General features: G+C 43.7%; 1 protein-coding gene across 2 annotated transcripts; it reads right to left on the reverse strand.

Annotated features, from left to right (window-relative positions):
* Positions 1–463: 463 nt before the first annotated feature.
* TAGAP (T cell activation RhoGTPase activating protein) lies at positions 464–12673 on the reverse strand. 2 transcript variants are annotated; one of them, XM_053283504.1, is made up of 11 exons: positions 12644–12673; positions 12461–12502; positions 11678–11762; positions 11479–11532; positions 9558–9621; positions 7678–7850; positions 6716–6877; positions 6500–6609; positions 3620–3815; positions 2765–2861; positions 464–1905 (listed from the first exon to the last, which is right to left on the reverse strand). In XM_053283504.1, the coding sequence occupies exons 1-11, from the start codon at positions 12670–12672 to the stop codon at positions 626–628; spliced, it is 2292 nt and encodes a 763-aa protein (XP_053139479.1). In that variant the 5' UTR covers position 12673; the 3' UTR covers positions 464–625. The 2 variants fall into 2 exon arrangements, with proteins under 2 accessions (XP_053139479.1, XP_053139480.1); XM_053283505.1 differs by lacking the exons at positions 9558–9621; positions 11479–11532; positions 11678–11762; positions 12461–12502; positions 12644–12673 and adding an exon at positions 8049–8151.
* Between the last annotated feature and the right edge of the window lie 9420 nt (positions 12674–22093).

A 22093-nucleotide genomic window follows, 5' to 3' on the forward strand; every position in this document is an offset into this window, starting at 1 on the left:
CAAAGCAGCACAACCAAACCATTTTGCCTTGATTCGGGGTTGGGATGGACTAGAGGGCTGCATAGCCTCCCCCGCTCCAGTGTTCCCTCTAAGGCATGCACATGTATGTGTGCTCACAAGTTTTTTGATGTCCACTCAGTTAATTTTAGATCCTGCTCAGGTTGAATCAGGAAGGCCCCACTCTCAGGGCACATGCACACACACTGCCTTGATAGTGCTGCCCAGAACAAAACTCATTCCACACACAGATGGGGGGAAAAATAGAGGGAACACTGCCCCCACCCCATCTTCACTGTGAGTAGTGGTTTGTATTTTCAAAAAGCAATTTTAAGGGGGAAACGAGTATCACATGATGTGGGCTTTATAAGGTGGCTAAAACAATCCCTTTTGCTTAGCTTCAAAATTGTGCCATTAAAAGTCACAAACATTGATAACAGAACACATGTATCAATTATGTATAAGATCTATATTTGTAGTAGAATGATACACATTCCATATGACACTAAAACTACCTTTTAAGGAAAGGTTAACAAAAAGTGAGCTTATTTTAAATTGCAATAGCCTTTGGCTAAGTCTTGCATTCAGGACACCTGTACAGCATACATGTTGAAATGAGACGGATAATTTAAACATAGGATTCCTTTGCACGTGGAATGTGGTCAAAGGCTGGCTGACTGCACCGTCGCATCAGATACTCTTGTTTGTTCTTTTGATAAGACCCAGACATGGTCCTCAGACGATAGACTTGAGGGGTTAGAGGCAAGTTAGCCCGTGTATGTATTCCAATAACAACGTCCACAGCTTGTGTCTTGTCCTCAGAATCAGTGATCACAGAAAGCCTGTCATTAAAAAGGTCCTTATATACTTTGTTTGGAACATCTCTATTGAGCCTTGGACGCCGAGGCTCAGATGCTGCATCAGAGTCTGGATGAGACCCAACTGACCTCATATTTTGCACTGTTAAGCTACCATATGTAGGAAGTCCAGCAGCAGAGCAGTTTTTGGTAGCCTCTTCATAAGATGGAGGCTTTCCAGGATTCTTCTGATCGACAAGTCGAAACACCTCATCTGCTGACATGAAGCGAGATTTCCGACAGCCCACTGACATTGTGTTGCAGTTCTCAGCACAGGTGCCTTGAACTATACGACATGAAAGATGTCTGTCTCTCTTGGAATCCTTCTTGAAACTGTCTCTTTGAAAGCCACCTACATTGCAGCTTTGGGTTTTAGTTAGCACCTTCTTGCAGTTTACCACAGAAAATGACATGGAATGTTTTTTGAGCTCTCTGTTGGAGATGTCACTTCCATCTGGGAGTTTGGTGGAAAGGGACTGTGGCCAAGTGGAGACATTTTTCTTGGAGACGGAAGGTGATGCTAGTGGTGAGCTGGTGAAGACAGAACCATCAGAGATTGAAGAGCAGCTGTCTAGTGAGCTACTGGAGGATGTTCTGGGCAAGGAACTGCTTGACAATTCTGTTTGTAGGCTAGCTTTTAGGTGTGGTGGCTTTTTGTTCCTATAAGGGCCTGCAAGGGAGAAGTATCCTGCCTTTTTCAGCCCTTGGCACTTCAGCCTCAGTTCTTCCTTCTGAATGAAGCTCTCCTCACTCTTGGTGAGCTTCTGGCTTCTCATACGGTCTTCCTGGCAGCCCTGAGAGGAGAACATGTCTGGTTCAGAGAACCTTCTGTCCAGATTGCTTATGGCTTTTTTTAAATGGGCCAGTGAAGAGGCAGAAGTGGTCTGATCTAGTGGCTGATGGGAATGTACCTCTGTACAGTCCAGCCTGCTGAGGGTTGTTCCCTCAGCTTGTTGCAGATGGTTGAGCTGAAGATTGCTAGAATTGCATTCTCCCTCAAGGTCTATGCTATCATAGGCAGAATCATGTTTCTGGCTGGAAGATAGCATTTCTGTGGGAGAGAGAAAAATATTAGAGCTTGTTTTGGTACAGGTCAATTCAGCCTTTATAAATTAGTCATTTCCCATTAATATCAACCCACAGTGGGAAGCACCCCAACTAGTTCTGCTCATGGAAGTAGGGTAGGCTATTTTTACCAGTTTCCCTTTCCCTCTGCAACCCCCTGGGCCCTTCACACACCTTTCACTAAAAGTTAGGGAACCCTGAGAAGCACTCCCAGTTGGAGGTCTCCAAAGCCTAACATCTATCTTCCCTGATTTTCTAACCCTGTGAGAGAACAGCCTCAGTTGACATCTTAGATGCAACTGCTTCTGCTGCTGCTGCTGTTATTATTTTATTTAAATAGTTAAGTGCTGCTTTTCAACAAAAGCTCTTCAAGCAGTTTACATAGTAAAAAATATGATGAAATGATTCCTTATCACAACCTACACACACACACACACACACACACACACACACACACACACACACACACGCACACACACACCAACTGCACTAGAGAGATGCTATGCTTGGTTGAATAGGAGCCGTTGCTGTCCCCCTGCTAAACAGAAGACAGCCACTGAGTTAAAAGACGACTCTTTGCCCATTTAGCAGAGGTAATTATGACATAAGAGCCTGTGAAATATATATTTGGAAATTTTCCAATATTGTGGCTGTTGGTTATCTGTAGTCACTTCCTTTGTACTGAAAATGTATCTAAACAAACTAGCAAGATATGATCGAATCAAACCTTTGGTTTGTATTTTGGAGCATTACAAGAAACACATTTCTTAGAACATGATTAACCAGACACTTATCCAAAATCTTAGAAGACCCTAGATGTGAATATAGTAAGTACAGTTATCTACCTGGCTTGTCATCTGCAGAGATATTGAATAACGAAGAGATTTCTTCCCCAAATATATTGGAACAATTGTCAATGAGGAATTCTACCAGCGTCTTTACCTATGCAAATCAAACAAGGAGTATTTATGGTTAATTAGGCATTTGTCTCAAACAGCAAGACAAGTAAGACTACTATTGATATAGAACTTGATATTAATCTTTTCATGCAATGCCCAGGGATATATGAAATGGGATAGAAACAGAGTACTTCTCCTTTGTAAATCTTGCCTTGTACTGCAGTGGAAATAAAATAAGTTGCAAATCTTTCTCATCTGTTTCATTTGAGGGCCGTTCGTATCAGTAAATCAGCTTGTGGCAACTGTGGCTGCTCCCAGCCTATGCTAACTTTTAAGAACTCGACAAATATCTATATACTGCTTTTCAACAAAGTTCCCAAAGTGGTTTACATAGAATACACGTAAATAAATAAATAAACTGACTCCAAAGGGGTCACAATCTAAAAAAGAAACAAGACAGACACTAGCAACAGCCACTGGATGCTGTGCTAGGAATGGATAGGGCCAGTTGCTCTCCCCCTGCTCAATAAAGAGCATCACCATTTTAAAGAGCTGTCTCCTTGCTCAGTTAGCAGGGGATTCTCAGCTGCACTGCCACAGGCTGAGTTATTTGTGTGACTGACAACTCCATGTACGGTGCCATTGCTCCTGTGAGACAACTCCACAGTCAGCAAGTTAAACAATGATGCAGAAAAGTTGACTGGGAGGTGTGTTGTAGCAATGGCTTGTTTTTCTTTGAAAATGCCAGAAGAGAGAAATAAGATCACATGAGAGTAACTGGGAGTGTAAAACCAAGCTAACCTTGTCAGTCAGCTCTTTCTGGACTTCAAGTGGCAGGCTTTGATCATGATCCGCAGTCAGTATGTTTGGCCCAATACAGATGGCCAGGTTGCTGGAATCCATTTTGTTGACTTCTGATTTCTTGCTGATGTGGTAAAGCACACAGAGCAAGTACTTGAGCAAAAGGAGGTTTGGCCTGGGTAGTTTGTCTGCAACTCTATAAAACAATGAAAAAAAGAAAAGTCATTTTCAGAAACTTCTGCTTTTTGTTTTTTGTTTTCAACGACGCTTCACATATACTTCTGTGAGTGACACTTCCTCTAAAATGTGGACATGTTTAAGTTTGTCACACAAATTTCCCATTCAAAAATCCCCAGATGGCAGCTGAATGTGCTTGAAACCAGCTAACCACAAATTCCTGTCCTGGCCAGACACCACACAGCCTAAAGTTGGCTGTTTTAAATTTATGGGTTTAATATAAAGTATATCTAGCTATATAATTTGAGATATTTAAGGTTAATGATTCACGGCATACACATTTTCTCTTTTTGATTATGCAGTGTTGACATTTATTCCATTTAAACCAGCTATTTGCTTTCATAGATGGTTGGCTATTCCCCCCTACAGGACTGAAAAAGTAATTGAAAAGTACAATCTCACCAAAGTAAAGCACTGATTTCAATAGAGCTTAAAAGTGTTCAGTTTTTGAATTTGTTTGTGCAACAGCATTTCTATCAAAACAATGCAAAGCTTCATATTTCAGTTTGAAGCACAGATAACTATATTGCCATAGATTAATGAGCTTTAAACACATTCCAACTGGATCCTAACTATGTTGACTCAGAAATAAGTCCCCCTGAGTTCAGTGGGACTTTCTGGCAAGTAAGTATGCTTTAGATGGCAGGTAAGATGGCAGGTCACATTTTGAGGACATTAACACAATCAAAAACTGTGTTCTACTCGGGCTTGGGAGTTGTGTGTGCTCCCAACCTGTGGTTGTATGGAAACAAAGTAAGAAGAAAACCTGGGTAGTAGTGATTGTGTGGAAGCAAGGTAGGAGGACAAGCTACCCAGGTTTTCCTCTTACCTTGCTCCACACAGCCAAAAATGGGGATCACACACAGCTCCCATACCTGTGTACACAGTTTTTGATTGTGTGAATGACCTCTTTTTGTGAGGTTTAACTGCTTAACTGTGAGGCTTAACTGTTGCTACGAAAGTAAGTGTGTGTGTGTGTGTGTGTGTGTGTGTGTGAAATTGCTCATGAAGAAGCCCTGACTCACATACTGTGCAGAGAACGGGGACGGAGATAGACTTCACTGTTGCAAGGATTTAAAAAGTACACCTGTGCTGCCGTGGAGGCAGGTCTGTTCTACTCCCACTAATTCCTGCACAATTGCATGCTGCAACTATGCTTACATTATCCCCAGTGGAAGTATCATCTCAGTGTGCAATTGTGCAGGAGATAGATCTAGATCTAGATCTAGATCTAGATCTAGATCTAGATCTAGTTAGAGTTAGATAGTAGCAGAGCAGACCTGCGCCTGCACCAGCAGCACAGGCAGATCTTCTCTTGTCCTCATTTCCCTGCGTGATGTGTGAGCCCCTAGGTACCTTTAGCTCTTGTACCCTTTTTGCAACAGTTTGCAGCCTTTGTTCCCCATCAGCTGTTGCCTGGGTGTGACCCCTCTTCACCATTTCTTTTTGCAAGGGTTTCCCCCCACTACTGATCCTAGCCAATCAAGGATCATGTAATAAACATTATGTCATGGTGCCACGCAGCCAATCAGAAGCAGCTATGTGATGATACCATGAAAGCAAACATGACACCTCTTATTGCCCCTACTCTGAATTAGGGGGAAGAGGGAATGCATCCCCATTGCCCAGGGAACTGGGCCAATGCTTTCTGTCTTGCCACAGTGGTTACTTTGGCAACGGCACGCATTTCCTCATTTCTACATCCCCTGATGAAATAGTTGTGCAACCACAAAGAAAAGCCACAGAATGGAGGACACATTTCATGTGTCTGGGAAAGACGTTCATTAAATACCCCCCCTTTCTGGCTCTGCACTAATTGCAGCCTGACAGTCCAATGCTTACATTCCAATGGACAGTCCAATGGGGCTTAGCATCAGGTGTAAAGCTGATAGACTTCTTCAGGCATTCACACAACGGGTCCAGTATACCCAGGTATTGCGGGGGGTGGGGGTGAGGGAGTGTGTCAGCTAGCCACCCCCACCCCAGTGTCCTTTGTAGCCACACCCCAAATTCAGTGTTTGACTGCAGAGGCAAGAGCTGAACCTGGGCAAACTGCAATTCCTGAACATGGGGAGAAAGTTTCCGTGGGTCCAACGTTGCCTCTGCAGACCAGCACTGGACCCAGAAAGAGTGGGGCACAATGAAGCCAGAGCACACATTGATACTGGAAGGAGCATGGCTAGCTGGACACTCCTATTCCTTCTCTCTTCAAATATGCTGCACTCACTTTTAGAACATCTGAAGAGGGCTATTATTGGGCCAGTTTGGACAATATGTCCAAGCCAGCCCATTGGTCCTAGATACATGCTTTCTTCTTAAACCAATTTCATTCCAGAATATATAGTCCAGGAGATGTGGTAAGACTGTGATCCTAAACACATAAACTTTGAAGTAATTCCCACTGGAATCTATAGACAAATTCATAGAGGACAGATCTACCAGTGGCTACTAGTCTAGTGGCTACAGGCCACCTCCAGCCTCAGAGGCACGATGCCTCTCAATACTAGATAGGCCTTGGGCCTGATCCAGTAGGGCTGTTCTTATGTTAACCTTTATGGAATTAATTCTGTTTTGGATCAATGTCCTATTGTGCTACAAGTTGCAGAAAAACAATAAGGCCTTTTATGGAGGTAGAGAACTTACTCTTTCATTGCTTCAATTCTTTCATGATTAGTCGTCTTCTCCAGTGCTGCCATCCATTCATCATAGAGTTCAGACAAGAGCAGTTTATGGGGGATATTTCGGAGGAAATCCTGCATGAAATATGAGCCTTTCTTTAGCATTTAGGCAATACAGCACAGGTCCCTCTTCCCAGTACTTGGAAAATGGAGAACTACAACATGAATCAGATAATGATACCTTAAAAACCACTGCTAACAGATGCATGGATTTACTTTCCAAGATCACGTTTCCTCCAGAGTTTAGCTCTTCTTTCAGCTCCTTGCGTGCCTTCTCATTGGCAGCCTTCCGGAATATGCCTTCTGTAAAAGGTCCTTTCATGTAGAGAATTGTAAGGATATCCTGCATGTGAGAACAGAATAAAGGTTACTTGGTATTTTAGTAAGGGACAAACATAGAGAACAGAACGTAGCATATCTATAATTGCATAGCTGTATGTATATGATACTTTCACTTATTAGACTTGCAGACATGATGCTATCTTGAGTCTTGTGGTAGCAAGCATGACTTGTCCCCTTTGCTAAGCAGGGTCCACCCTGGTTTGCATGTGAATGGGAGACTACATGTGAGCACTGTAAGATATTCCCTTTAGGGATGGGGCTGCTCTGGGAAGAGCATCTTCATGCTTGCATGCAGAAGGTTCCAAGTTCCCTCTCTGGCATCTCCAAGATAGGGCTGAGAGAGACTCTTGCCTGCAACCTTGGAGGCACAATGTCCCTTAAGAACATAGGAAACTGCCTTCTACTGAGTCAGACCATTGGTCCATCTAGCTCAGTATCGTTGACACCAGGGATTCTCAATGTTGGGTCCCCAGATGTTATTGGACTTCAACTCCCATAATCCCCAGCCAAAGGCCCCTGGGTCTGGGGATTATGGGAGTTGAAGTCCAATAACATCTGGAGACCCAACATTGAGAATCCCTGGTCTACACAATACTGGCAGTGGCTTCTCCAAGGTTGCAGGCAGGAGTCTCCCAGTCCTATCTGGAGATGCCAGGGAGGGGACTTGGAACCATTTATGTTCCTATGATGTTCCTGTCATTAGATCAACTAATGATAATATCATCAATATCAAACAATATAATGTTTGCATGGCAGAAGAACACCACATATATCAAAGAATTATAGTGCTTACTAGCCTACCTGCATTGGTTTGGTGAGCATATCTTCCTCATTGCAGACAATTGACAATGGCTGATCAAACAAAGAGGGCTTCAGGTCAGATTCTAGATGTTCCAGAGCTTCTGGGGACCCAGCGGTGACTCGCCTCGGCATAAATGGCCAAGATATTACTTTCTTTCTTTTCTTAGTATTATCTGTTGTAAAGAAGTGGGGAGAGAACAATGTGTGACTACAGATAGAATGCTACTGTCTGTCTATATATATATAAATAACACCTTGTTCACAGGTGGGCTCTGTTCACACTATCAGGAATCTTTCATAACCCCTCTACCCCACCCCCACCCCCCCAGAACCACATAGCTGACACCACTATAATACATATTATCTCCAACCTTCTTCCCAGGAAAGCCAGCATGCCAATCTGGGCTTGCGGCAGCAAGTAAGGAAGGTGGAAGAGAGGTGATTATTCCTGTTGCCTTCTTGCTCTGCTCCAGATTGACCTGCCTGACAAACTAGTTGCCTACCATAGCAAAGTTTGTTTATATGCAAGATTGCCACTAGGGGGCGATTTAGAATGCCACAACTGATGCTGCAGATACAGTACACCAGAAATAATAAGATAACTTAAACCCAGGATTACGTTTCCCCAGAAAGAAACTAAGACATCTTAAATAGGTATTCTTCAATATCACTATGCTACAGTAAGCTCACATGGGGGCTAACTATCATAGAAGTCATAAAGATGTTCATTTGCAAATCATGGATAAGGAGTGATTTTGAAAAGATATGGCAAAAATGTGATCATTAGATGCAAGATAGCTAGGTGATATCTTTCATTTGTCCCAACATATGTTATAGAACTATGCAAGTATGAAAATACTTGTGAAACAGAAAGGCTGGCATACTCTTAACATCAAATGCTAACACCAACAGAAGTTAGGCACAGTAATAATAGTGCCTTGCCTATTTTATGTCTCCTATTCTATGGGATCAACATGACACCAACAGGGCTCAGAAATGGGCGGAATGCATATGGAACAGCAAACTTGCTGAAGTGAAGCCGCTCTGGGGTCTGGCAGTGCCTGGGTTGGAGACACCTGGGGACTCCATGAATGCCAGCTCACCAAAGGCAGACACAAAGCAATATATTAAAAAAACTACAATTCCTTATTAACCCCCCCTATCAATTATACAGAGAAAGAGAGCACAAACTAGTACTTAAATCTAGATGCTTTGCTTGTGCCGAGCTCTTGCATGCATAAGGTTAGGGATCTTGGGTTGAGATAGTGAAAAAATTCAAGAATGGTTTTTACTGAATGCAGGAAAGCATTTACTAGAACTTAAGGGTACAGTCTCATTTTAGTCATATTGGTGAACAATCGTCCGAGTCCCTCACTAGTATCAGTGGGGCTTATGGCAAAATAGTCACCGCTTAATTACTCAGGTCTCCCAAATCATCCTGTAAGACTTGTAAAACTCAGTAAATATGGATTTCTAGTTCAATGCACAACCATGGAGTGTTCATGAGAATAACTAACGCTCTAGGTTAATTTTGTGGGTAACCTGATCTTTTCCCTCATTGTCTTGTTGCACAAGGGGTTAAGGTTACTTCCATCCACCTCTCCATTACCTACTCAATCCCCATACAGCAACTTGTGTGAGGTCCTACTGCTGACAGCCCCACCATGCATAATGCAACCACCTCCAAGTGCCAGCAGGAGCAGACAAAGTCTTCCCTCTGTCACAGTGAGAAGCCCAGTGTCTGACTTTGCTACCACAGCACAGTAGAACTTAATCAGCGCCTGCCCACATGTGCCCTTATATAATCAGCACTTTGCTCACACATGAAACCTTGGTTTTCATGTTTATTAAAAGGGATAGATGTACTCTTTAAAACTCACCAATCAGATGATATAGCCCATCTTCACTTTCATATGGCATCAAGTGGCATTTCTTGATGTCAGCCTAGAATAAGCAGTAATAATAATTACAAAGCAGTCACATACAGGGGCGTATCTAGGGTAGGGCAGGCAGGGCACATGCCCCGCGCACCACTTGAAGGGGGGCATCATTTTTTTAAATGAATTTTTTTTAAATGGCTACCAAAAACAAAATGGCCACTGTGCATGCTCAAATGTCCGCTGTGAAGCCTTAGGCCATGCCAGGCCTCACAGAGGGCATTTGAACATGCATGGTGGCCAATTTATTTTCAGCGGCCATTAAAAAAAATATTTTAAAAAATGATCACCACACATGCTCAAATGGTCCCTGTGAGGCCCTAGAGGACAGCGGGGGGAGGGGAACCTTTGCAGACCCCCCATGGTCTTTAGGAAGCCCTCCAAAGGGGCTACAGTTAATTTAAAAAAAATATAAGTCACTGTACACATATTCAGATATGTGACTTGTATGTGACCTTCAGACTTGTATTTTTCAGCTGATATTATGGTAAAGTTATCTAAAAGATGGGTGTCAGATGTTTGGACAGGGGGCGCAATTTCAGTGCTTGCCCTTGGCACTATTTTCTCTAGATATGCCTCTGGTCACATAAGTTCAGTCTAGTCAGCATATCCATGCAGAGCATAGACATAAGAAGCCTGAGATATGTCTCCTCCTCCTCAAGAGAGAGAGAGAGAGAGAGAGAGAGAAAGGAAAAATGCTTCTGATGATGAGGCACGCATTCCTTTGTAACTTCTGCATTACACTTGGCTGAGGCTACAAAATAATGTTAAGTCTGGGTCTGGCATATGAGTGATATTTGCATGCAATCCTATCATGCTGCCTTTGCTGAAGTAGCTTACTGCTAATGTGAGTTTCCCCCACAGGGTAAATTGTAACCAAGTTGCAGAGCCTCAGCCCAGATTGGGACTGCGGCTGCTATTATGGGTTTACGGTCCCCTGATCTGACTGCTATTGACTAGAGAAAACTAAACACCTCAGGGCTAATAACGCTTCAGTCATCATGTGTAGTTTGATCCTTATTAATTTCTACAGAATAAAGGCCAGAGTCCAAAGACCCATGGAACAAGTTCTGTGAGTCCATGCGAGCTTCAGAATTGTTTTCTCAAACAGCAGCTGTGAGGCAACCCCATGCTATGAGACAAATGCTACGAGCAGAGTTTCAAAAACAGTTTGCAAGATGGTTTGCGGGGGCCAGCTACTCAAAGCAAAAAGTCCAAAATTCCCCAGGGCTAGTGGAATCTCCTTTCATGAGCCTAAGCAGCTCTATGAATCCTAGCCACAGGTCCAAGTAAGACTATGATTTGACTGCTAACTGCGCTTAATTGGAAATAGTCCCACTGAAAAAAATAGATAGGACTTTGAAGTAAAGGTGTTTACATTTTGGGTATTATTGTGATAGAGGATGCAGCTTTACAGTCCAATGCAAAATTATTTACTTTCGCATAAATCTCATTCATTTCACTAGAACTTCCTTCCACATTAATAAGCCTAATACTGCAATCTACAACACGCTCTAAAACACCCATCTTATAGAATTGCTTGCAAATAACTGGGCTATGGATTCAACTTAAGGCTCTTTAATATGCCTTTTTTAAAAAACATTCAGATGTTTAAGTTGCAAATTTTGTCTTGAATTATGGTTTTAATGAAAAAGCCAAGAGGCACAAATGAAGGACAACATGCACAACTTTAGGTACTTAATAAATGTGACAACAGCAACAATAATGCTTCTGTTCCTGCACCTTCAGCTCCTATTTTTGCTAAGCAAAATATTGACTAGTATTGTGGTGGTTTTATAGTGGCAGAATTGGCCTTGCATGACAAGAATATAAAGAATCAGTGAAGAGTTTCAAGTTTGTTTACCTCTGACTGGTATGAAATCAAAGTCTCCATGTCACTTGTACTTAAGGTTTTGGGCTGTAAAACAAAGGCAAGGCTTGGTGAGAATAATCCTCTTCAGATATATATGAGAACACACACACACACACACACACACACACACACACACACACACAGAGACAACACTCAGTATATTTGGTTAAGAAACAATAAAGACACTCACTGCATTGCAGCTGCTTAGCACCTTCATCAGAAATTTGATTGATGGAACTTTTGTGATTTTTGCTCCTTTGATTTCCCTTGTTTGCCTGTTTAGAATGAATTGGCAAGGATTAGCAATGTCTCCCAACAACTCATTCAGCCCGGCCTCTTTTCCCTTCTGCAAATGCAAGCTGGATACAGACTACAACTTTTAGGCAAGCTGAAAGTGGCTTCTCTTTCATGATGGACAAAGTTGTTTGTTTTGTTTTACACTTTCATCTCTGGTCACCTCTGGCAAAGTGCTTGACACACACACTGCAACAAGCAGTAATTCCTCTTTAAAACTGCCTTCAATCAACACTCTGGGTTAAAAACAACCCTATTGTCTGTTTCTAGCCTCAGTATAAACCAGAAGATAGCCCCACATAGCCAAGTATTCTCTCTGTAAAACCATCATTATACATGTCCAAATAGTACTAGTTTAAAATCCACCTAATTCAACCAGTTTATAAAGCATAGTACAAAATATTCAGGCAAGCTGAAATGATATCCCTAGCAACAAACAGTCAGCCAATGTACACAATTGTAACCAACAGAGAAAAGTGAGCAATATGCTGGAAATGTAGCAGCTCCTGACTTTATAGGAATAAGCCAAAGCTTATATGGGGCTGCTAACATCCACATATAATGCTAGGCTAGATTAACTGCCCAGGTCAGTTAAGTCAAGTCCTAAATATATTTCTCAAGTCTCAAGCAGTAGGGTTACACTAATTTGGACGTATGTTCATATCCCAGTCTTACTTACCAGAGGATGGTTTCCAGCCAGAGTTCTTTCACCTCGCGCGAACTGCAGAGAAACAGAGAACCAGCATGACACTCTGCTGCGACTAATTTGCTCGAGAGAGATGGGGAGACTGAGCACTTCAACACTGCATGTGCCGCATTCTAAATGAGAAGTGGTGGCTGAGAACGGCAGGTGGAAACTTACAACGTAATATAGACAGGAAGAAGCATCATGGCTTGAATGCAGAACTTAGTGCTCTGTGTCAGATGCTCTAGTTCTCCGGCTTCCGCTTTCCTTTTATGGCAGCTGCAGTGCGTGTTTGAGGTTTTTTTCTTCTTCTTCTTGAAGAAAAAGCCCAATGTTGTCACAGTCGGAAAGCCGGTGGAACAGTTGAGATGTCTCGCAGGTAAAGGTTCCACGTTACGACAGTAACTGGGTGGGATGTGTGAAAAACGTTTTGGTGTGTAGGCTGGCCCAAAGGGCAATCTGTAGTTTTAAATATCAGGATTCTACTAGGAAAACACCTCTTGCATTTTTGATCAACCCTAATCTGCCCTCAGATTAGCCACATTTCTTTTAAAAGTTCAAGATGTCCAAACATGTCTGTGTCTTTTTTTTTTTAAGTAGATGGATGTTACACTGGGAAGGTATGGGGTAGAGAGCAGATGGGGAGACAAATGGAGGTGGGGGAGTCTGAAGAAGAACGTTATGTTTATTCATACAGTTCTGTCTCAGATACTTTTGCTGGTACCCTTCTGTGTACCACTAAAGGTCACAGAGAAGTCTTGAATGCTACTTTCCTGACAAGGTCAGTGCAACCATAGTGCATCACAATCTTGGATATACAGTGGGTATAGGAAAGAATCACCCCCTTTGATAGACCTTAAATTCCGGTTCCCTTACATCCTGAAATGAAAACACAAAGAAAATTCCCTTCACCAGCTGTACTTATCCAATGCAACCTATAACATCCAACTGAAAAACATCACAATTACAGTCCAGAAAAAGTGTCAGAAATAAAAAACAAGAATTACTGAGATTGAAAAAGGATCACCCCCACAATGTCAATATTTTGTTGAACCACCTTTTGCTTTAATAACAGCCTTGAGTCTGTTGGGATACTTCTCTATCAACCTTGCACATCTAGACGGAGCAATATTTGCCCACTCCTCCATACAGAACTGTTCAAGTTCGGTCAGTTTCAATTTAAGCAAGTTTCAGTTTCAATTTAAGCAAGTTTGGTGTATTTGGAAAAAATGAAGAGATGTAGCTACTGTTTAAAAGCTTTATTAAACTAGCCTTATTTACACTAGACCTCTTGATTTATGATATTTGCATCAGCATCAGGGATTTCATAACAACAAAGGTCAGATACTTCTCCCCTACCCCTATTTAAAAGCCGAGATTCTCAGCCATCTACCAAATCCTCTTGTATAGCATGAGCTGCTTCTGTAGAATATTCTTGGGTATATAAAGATCTATGCACATGTAACTTTTAATGCAGGGACAACATGTGCTACATTTATGTCCATACAAACATCTTCTACAGTAACTAATTCACTTCTATGCTACAGTTTGCATTCTACAATTCTCTGCTCAAGTGCCAAATCATTCTGGCTTTCCCCTGCTTTTCACCTTAACAGAAAAGCTATCCTGGTTTTTTCAAGGGTCATGTCATTGCAAAGGGACTTTCTAGCAATGACAGAGTGCTCTAGCTATAACATTTGACACAGGTGGCCGGAACTCTAGAGCCCAATCACATTAAGTCAGATGGAACAGAGATGCTTTACCATCAGTTTAGAATTATTTCAACATTTATGGAGATTGCTGTGAATCCTACCATGACCTTACTTAGCAAAGTAAGCTGATTAGCAAGGTTTCTTGCCCAAGGCCTAGGTTTAAGTATTGATGATGTAAATGGGACTTACTTACCTGCAATATTTGTTTGTCTCTTGCCCTCTATTCAAGAAATTCAGGGCAGCATACATGTGGAGTGTGCAGTTCTATCCTCCCCAAAGCCCAGTGGCTGATATACTGAGCAAGGGAACGTGGGTGGTCTGAGCACTGCTTTGGCCCCTGTGCCATGTAGGGCAGCAACACTCCATGGTATGTGCTCCATGAGTGCTCCATGCCCCAGAGGCGTAACTAGGGAAAACGGCGCCCGGGGCAAGCACTGAAATGGCGCCCCCCGCCCCCCAACATACTACATTATACTTAGGTTTTTCCTCACAAGCGCCTGCCACCACCGCCAAGCCAGGCCACTGACTGGCCGCCAGGCGCCAGCAAAGCAATGGGGGGGCGTGGGCGGCGCAGAAGGGACCGCTCGTGGGAGAGGGGGCACCGACGTGCTCCCTTGACTGCTGCAGTGCTGCTGCACTGAGCAGGAAACATTTGTATTAACAAAAATTTTTTTAAAAAAATTAAAAAACAATTTTTTTGTCATGGCGGCGCCCCCCCACGTGACCAGAAAAGATGGCGCCTGGGGCATGTGCCCCCCCTGCCCCCCTATAGTTACGCCTCTGCCATGCCCACAGTTGCATAAGACAACACCCATTATTTCCAATGGGCATTGTGTCACACAACAGTACGCTTACCACAGAGTGCTGCTGCTCTGCAGTGCAGTCCCATTGGAAGGGCATACACACTGACAGAGGCGCGGGTAGTGCTTAAGCGGAGCGGTTTGCACAGAGTGATTTCCCCAGAGGGCGGGCGTTCTAGGTACCCATCTCTGTGCTTGGTGGGAGTGCACTCCACACTCCCACATGATCCACACTGCTCCATGCAACACGGAGCAGGGCGGATCACTCTGAGTCCAGGACTTGTTATCCCGGCCTCCAGGTATCCCACAGTGCACTGGAGGCCGGGATAACCAATGTGGATCATGTGGGAGTGTGGAGTGCACTCCCACCAAGCACAGGATGCTCATCTGGGGGGGGGAGGCAAGGTTTGCGAAGCCTTGCTCCCATCTGCCCACCCACCCAGAAGGTCTTGTGAATGGCCCCCTATATGCTGCTAAATTTGTTTAGAATTCAAACTTTTAAAAACTGTTTTTTAAAAAAATCAAGATTTACTTTCAAACATTACAAAAAGATATTTCCCCCTTCTCATTTCATTTTTATGTCATGAGTATTCCAGTAAGAAACAAATCACCCCTTCCTTTTTAAAATATGAGTTTGTCAGAATTGTGGTTATCAACATAGGGTTTTTGTATTCATTTGTAATATTCTCATGTGATTTAAAAAAAAAAAAAACTTTCAGTGAGTGTTATTATTCAGTCTAGTCCAGTACCCCACTGGATCCTCCCCTCCAATGTGCATTGCTCTTGTATGCACAATTCTTTCCTGCCACTCCTGGGTCCTCCTCCTGTGTGCAACCCATAGTGTGCTGCCTCACAGACTGGCTTGTGCCCATTATTGATGTATAACATTTATAAACCACACACTCTCCCTGAAGAGTCAATCTATGAACTTCAACAACACATCATAAAATTTGCATTATGAATCTAGTATAAACTAAAATCAACTAAAACAACACTGATAGGAGTAGTAGGTATTGCTCACAGTGCAATGGTTTCAGTTCATTGTTCTTAGGCCTATTATTGCAGCAACCCAAACGGCAGCTGCTGGAAGGCACACTCTTAGTACTAAGAATCAATCAAGTTGGCTAATATAAATGTTGTCACTGGAGAGAGGAGGCTATTTCTACCCAGGCCCAGGGACAGCCAAGAGATTTGTGAGAATAATAAAAAAAAGGGAGCTAAAACAGCTAAGGTCTTCCCCCCACCCCAACTTCCCTGAGAGGCATCTGTTTTCATTCTTTTGTGAAACCCCAACTGGGAAAATCCCAACCGTGGCAAACAGTTGTCTGTTTCAATAGAACTTTAATGGACATTAGGTACCCTGATGACCGTTGCAAGGGGAGGGGCCTGCATGTGAGCAAATGGGGCCAAATCTGCACTTGTTTCAGTGTCATGCTAATGGGGAAACTGCAGAGGTTTAGCCTAGCCTAGCAAACGAAAGGATGCTACTCAGCCACTGGCTCTTCCAGCCACATAAAAGAAGCCGAGTTCTGCTGCCGCCTCTGAACATTCTTATATAGAATGTATTCAAGCTTTTTCTGCGTGTAACCGTCTCCCAGGAAACAGCAGAAACATTGGCCAAGTAAAGGGGGCAGTTATGGAAGCCCAGAGACAGCATTACAGTCTTCCTCCTTTTCCCCTCAATATTTTGCATTGCATAGCCTGACAGCAAATATATATGCCACTGTATATATTATATAATAAATATATCATAGTGCTGTCCTTTTAAACTGCTTTTGTGATGATTAGAGTTCATGCTCTCTCTCTCTCTCTCTCTCACACACACACACACTTTTGATGTTCTCTAGAATCCATATTAATTGAAGACTAAAGCACCAAGTGTAGGGTGATTAGATGTGGTCTCTTCAGTAGCAAAGATGATTCAGAGAAGGGACATGGGTCAAGGTATCTCTAGAGACCTTTCTTAGAACTCTGATAAATGCCAATCTACTATAAAACAATAAAGGGTCCATCTTTTGCAGTTGTAGACATTCTGAGAAAATACTGAGCCACATAAGAAGTTTTTGCTGAAGGCTTCAAAGCCAGAGGTTTTAATGGCTCTTTAGGACTACCAGTGGTCATTACATGGGACATCTGCTCTCCACTAGAGCTCTTCTACTGTGTATGACCCTGCTTCACTACTTGTCTTTGTTTATATATCCTGCAATTATTGTGTTTCTTCCATCATGGAACTCAAAGGGGACATACACGGGATTCTCTGCCAGTCATTCATCCAGGCACTGAACAGATCTAGACCTGCGTAGTTTAAGCAAAGTGGCTATAACATGTGCCTTCAAACTCAATGAATTTCAAGACTTATTTTCCAGTTCATGTCAAAAAGAAAACTTATTTTTCCCAAATTTGGAAAAAATACTTCAAATTGTGCCGAACCAAAAATATGTAAACTGATCTAATGAGTATAATTTGTTCTACTTGCAAAAACAGAGTTTCTGATCACAGAAACTGATTGCTTTAATACATAAACCTAGATTTTTAAGCAGGAGATTTTTTTGTATCTTATAACTTTGTAAATGGAAGAAATGGCTCTAGGCAATATGTTTTCCTCCTTGAACCAAATCAGTAACACAGAGCTCCTTTGGCTGGAATGCTGCTCACCCAAGTGACTGTGGATCAGTGGCCATGATCTGAAACAGAGGTAAATGTGCTTAATCCTCTTGAATCATTGGGTTTATATGCACTTTATATTGGATTGTGTGTCTATCATTAGAAATTTACTTTTGGGGTAGCATGTAATTCATGCACAGTTTCACAGAGAAAATTCAGAACAAAATGATCTTAGGTATGAAGCTCCAACCATTCATCAAAATCATGCTGACAAATAAGAAATTAATCTTATTTTGCAGGTTGATGAAGCAGATTGTGATCTTTGTTGCTGTTAGCAACTTCTGCTGCTCTTTTACTTACCAGAACTTTGTACTGCTACCAGTATTTTAAAATGAAATCAGCTTATATTAACTTTTCGAAGGCTAGCTTTCTCTGCTGGATAGATACTGAATTTGGGGGGGAGAACCCCTAATATGGGGACATTGGGATATTTCATGCTCCCGCACAGTATGAGATGATGCCTTTCAGCATCTTTCTATATTGCTGCTGCCCGACAGAGGTGTTTCACCAGCAGGATTCAAACTGGCAACCTCTGGCTTGCTAGTCAAGTCATTTCCTGCTGTGCCATTAGGTGGCTTTAATCAACATTACCCCTTATAAAAATATTACAATGTGGTGGAATATGGAACCTGGGTTCTGTGCTGTGGCAGCTCTTGAAACTATAGAGTGGGTGGCTCAGGTCAGCCCAGAAACGTGTCAGCTCTAGGTCTCCCTACTTTACATTGGCCACCTCTCCAATCAGTTGCCCTGCCCTCCACAGTCTCCACACTCCTCCTGCTGTTGCCCAGCAACAGGGATACTGCATTGCTGTATCTCAAGCTTCAATGCAGGTAAGGGCAGAGAACCACATTGGGGGAAGCCTGCTTCCCACTGCGTCTTATGATCCCCCTTTGTCAACCCGCACGAAAAGGATGGGATGGCAAGATGGGCACAGCAGGAGAGGTCTGCAGCAATCAAGGGTTGCAGAAGTGTTTTCATAAGCACACGGAGTCACTGCAAAGTTTGGGTTAAAAGACAGGCCCTGGAATTCTTGAGTGGTTCTGTTCTATTGTTTGTACAAGTTTTAAGGGTAAGGGTGGCTCAGCCCCTTCCCCTGGGGTGTAAGCATACAATGTCAGCCATACCTCATGAGAAGAACTGTCCTGGGTTACACCTAGATATTGGTTACATAAACCTGGCAATAAAGCCAAGTGTCACAATAAAACCTTAGGCAGGTGGTCATCCCATCCTCCCAAGAACCACTCTCTCATGAGAGTGACAGGCCACTGAAGCCCGCATGCAGTCTGGAGGGCTGTTACCACCCAGCCCAATTGCTAGATCCCTGTAAGCCCAAGGGAAAGGGTACCCCAGCAACACCTTTCCCGGTCCTGGAGTCTGGCAGAAAGCAGGAGTCAAAGTGCTCCCTCTTGCAGTCTGGTTGTCCCTTAACATATATGCATATGTTTTTGTTTTTTGTTTTTGCCCAGCACAGTGACCTGGCTAAGCAGGGATAACTGAAACCAGTGATTCCCTTGACCCAGGATTCCCCACAGCAGCGGCTCTACATACACTGCAACACTGGTCCCAGCCCAGGAATTTTGAATGTGTGCTAGGAGCCATCCCCGATGTTACCCATGTTGGGAGTGAAGGACTCTGCGCTGTCTCATGCCTCAATGACAGAGGGGGACAGACTAGTGAGTCAGAGGGCTAGAGGGGTCAAGACATTGGTCATTCTCTCTCTCTACTGCTCTATCCTTTTGGTATGTAGATTGCTACTTCCTTCCTTCCTGCCTCCTTCCTTCCTTCCAGCCTCCCTTCCCTTCTTTCTCTCTTCTCCTTAACACACGCTTGCCTCTCTCTGCACCATGTGTGCACAGAGATGCAGACAGCATCTGTCTGCATAGAGCTAGCTAGGTAGATTAGAGATACTATCTCTTCACTTTCCTATCTGGAATGGAGTTCTCCAATAAAGACTCCTTATATTGAATTGAAACCGTGAACTGGCTCCAAGTTTCTTTTGGCTCTTAGCAGGCACGCATGCCTGGGCAGACTCTGCTGTATTTTGCCTCTGTGCATTCTGCTGGAATATAAGGGTATCTCTTACCAGAGAGAATTCCCAACAACCCAACTCTGCCCTCCCAGAAGTACCTGGAAACATGGAGTAGCCTTGACTCCTTGGGAGTCTATAAGGGTTAAGTGGAGAATGGAAGTTATAGAATATGAGTTCTCCCCTGATAACTGGGCAAAGAGGCACCTTTTTAACATGATGGTTCTCTTTATTTAGCAGGGGGAGAGTAACTGGCCCTATCCACCCCAGCATAGCACCTCCAGTGACTGTTGCTGGTGTCTATCATGTTTCTTTTTAGATTGTGAGCCTTTTGGGGACAGGGATCCAACTTATTTATTTATTATTTCTCTGTGTAAACCGCTTTGGAAACGTTTGTTGAAAAGCAGTATATAAATTGTTTTTGTAGTTAAACAGAGATACAGGGACCCCCACATAACCAGGGCCCCCTATAGTTGGATAACCTACTTCATGAGAGTGCAGTCTGACGGAGACCTGCAGTTCATGGAGCCTCTGGTTCTCCGCAGTGGACTAATCCTCTCATGAGAGGGCTAATCCCCAGCTGGCAAACCGACACAGGGGCAGGAGTGTGTTGGGGTTTCCTGGATTGCTTTGCCGGGGTCTGTCATTGCAATAACTATCTATCTATCTATCTATCTATCTATCTATCTATGTATCTATCTATCTATCTATCTATCTATCTATCTATCTATCTATCTATCACATTTCTAGCCTGCCCCATTCAACGGCTCTGGGCGGGGCACAACAATTTTTAAAAAACACACATTAAAACAAACACCATTTAAAAACACACTGCTTAAAATGACATAAAAGCAATTTTAAAACAATTTAGAGCCATTTGAAAACCAATTAAAATACTTTGAAATTGAATACAATTTGAAAACCTTGGAAGGCCAGGCCAAACAAGTAAGATTCTAGGGCTCTCTTAAAGGCCAACAATGAGCCTAAATTACAGATAGCTGCTGGGAGTGCATTCCATAGGCCAGGAGCAGCTACAGAGAAGGCCTAGCTCTGAGGCACCACCAGACATACTGGTGGTAACTGGAGATGGATATCTCCAGATGACCTCAATGTGCAAGGGGGGGGCGAACCTCAGGAACCTTTGCCCACCCTCATATACATGTTCCCTCCTAGGAAGTCATCATGACCCCTTCCAGGAGTAGCACGAAACTGGTGCCCTCTGTATCCACCAATACCAGTAGTTCTGCTTGTGTGAGGCTGTATGGCTGCTGGGCCTTTACAAGGCCGGTGGTGCAAGTGGTGTGATGAAGGGGTTTAAATGCCCTTTCCCTCCCGAGGGTGGGTGACTGATGCCAAAAACTCATGATTGCACTGGACATGCCCCCTTGAAGACTGTGGACAATGGTAGTCGCTCTACTGATGTCCTGATGCCTTGTCAACAGCCTGGCGCCACAAGTGCTATGGAGCTTGCTGGGATGTGGCTTCTGTGGACCAGGAAGAGGGAGGGGCCCCTCTGCCCACAAGCTGGAGGCTGAGAGACAGCAATGCAGCAATAATCTGCGGGATGATTCATGGGCTCACAGATTAACCACAGGCTCATCTACCCGAGGATTCACACTATGTCCAAAGGCAGCCCCTGTCTTGTTCAGAAACTTTGGTTAGAATCAACAGGGATTTGCTGGGCTGGGATATCATGTGTGGCTTGTCTTAAAGAGAGGTAGATAACTTTGGCACAGAAAGGGGAGCAGGGAGCACACAAGCTCAAGGCATGGACCTCACACAAAGCCAGGTTTAAGCCATGATTCTGAGGAGGTTCTCACGACTCCCCCGCGACTCCCAGCAGCAAACCCTCTTGATTCCCCCTCCCCTTAGATGAGGTTAGTGGAGCGAGCGCTCCACCCTGTCTAATTGATCGTGTGTTGCCACATCGTGGCTCCGCGCCGTGGCAGACCCCCGCTGGGGAGGCTGAAACAAGCCTCCCGATCCCTGGGGGTCTCTCCAGGATACCCCATGCGCTTGCGTGGGGCATCCTGGGACTTCCAGGGTTCATGAGGGCCCTCGATCCCCGCAGCCCCCGCCAGCTCCGTAATGGAGCCGGCAGTCATGTAGGCGTGAATTCAGGCAGCCCAGGGCTGCCTGAATCATCATCTGCAGGGAGAGTGAGAGCTAAGCCCGCTCTCCCCACACACCTGTTCTTGGCGAGTCTCACCGATCGTGAGACTCGCCTCTCCATGTCATATTTGAACCAGGCCAATGATGGGAAATGAACTGCTGTACATACAAGTGCAAATTAGCTACTAAAAAATGAGACTATTTGATGCTGGGTAGCTTGAGGGAAGGGGGAAGTGCAGGAAATTATGTATGTATGTATGTATGCATTTATGTATGTATTCAGTTTCTATAGCACCCTTCCAAAAATGGCTCA

The sequence above is a fragment of the Hemicordylus capensis genome, chromosome 1, assembly GCF_027244095.1.
Source record: "Hemicordylus capensis ecotype Gifberg chromosome 1, rHemCap1.1.pri, whole genome shotgun sequence".
NCBI classification, from domain to species: Eukaryota; Metazoa; Chordata; class Lepidosauria; order Squamata; family Cordylidae; genus Hemicordylus; species Hemicordylus capensis.

Excerpts from the sequence above, each read along its gene's own strand:
- TAGAP (XM_053283504.1), bottom strand. The coding sequence starts at position 12,672 with ATGATGCTTCTTCCTGTCTATATTACGTT. Across the intron at positions 6,610-6,715 it reads TGTTAGCAGTGGTTTTTAAG|GATTTCCTCCGAAATATCCC; the intron begins GTATCATTATCT and ends TATTTCATGCAG. Across the intron at positions 2,862-3,619 it reads AGAAAGAGCTGACTGACAAG|GTAAAGACGCTGGTAGAATT; the intron begins GTTAGCTTGGTT and ends TGATTTGCATAG.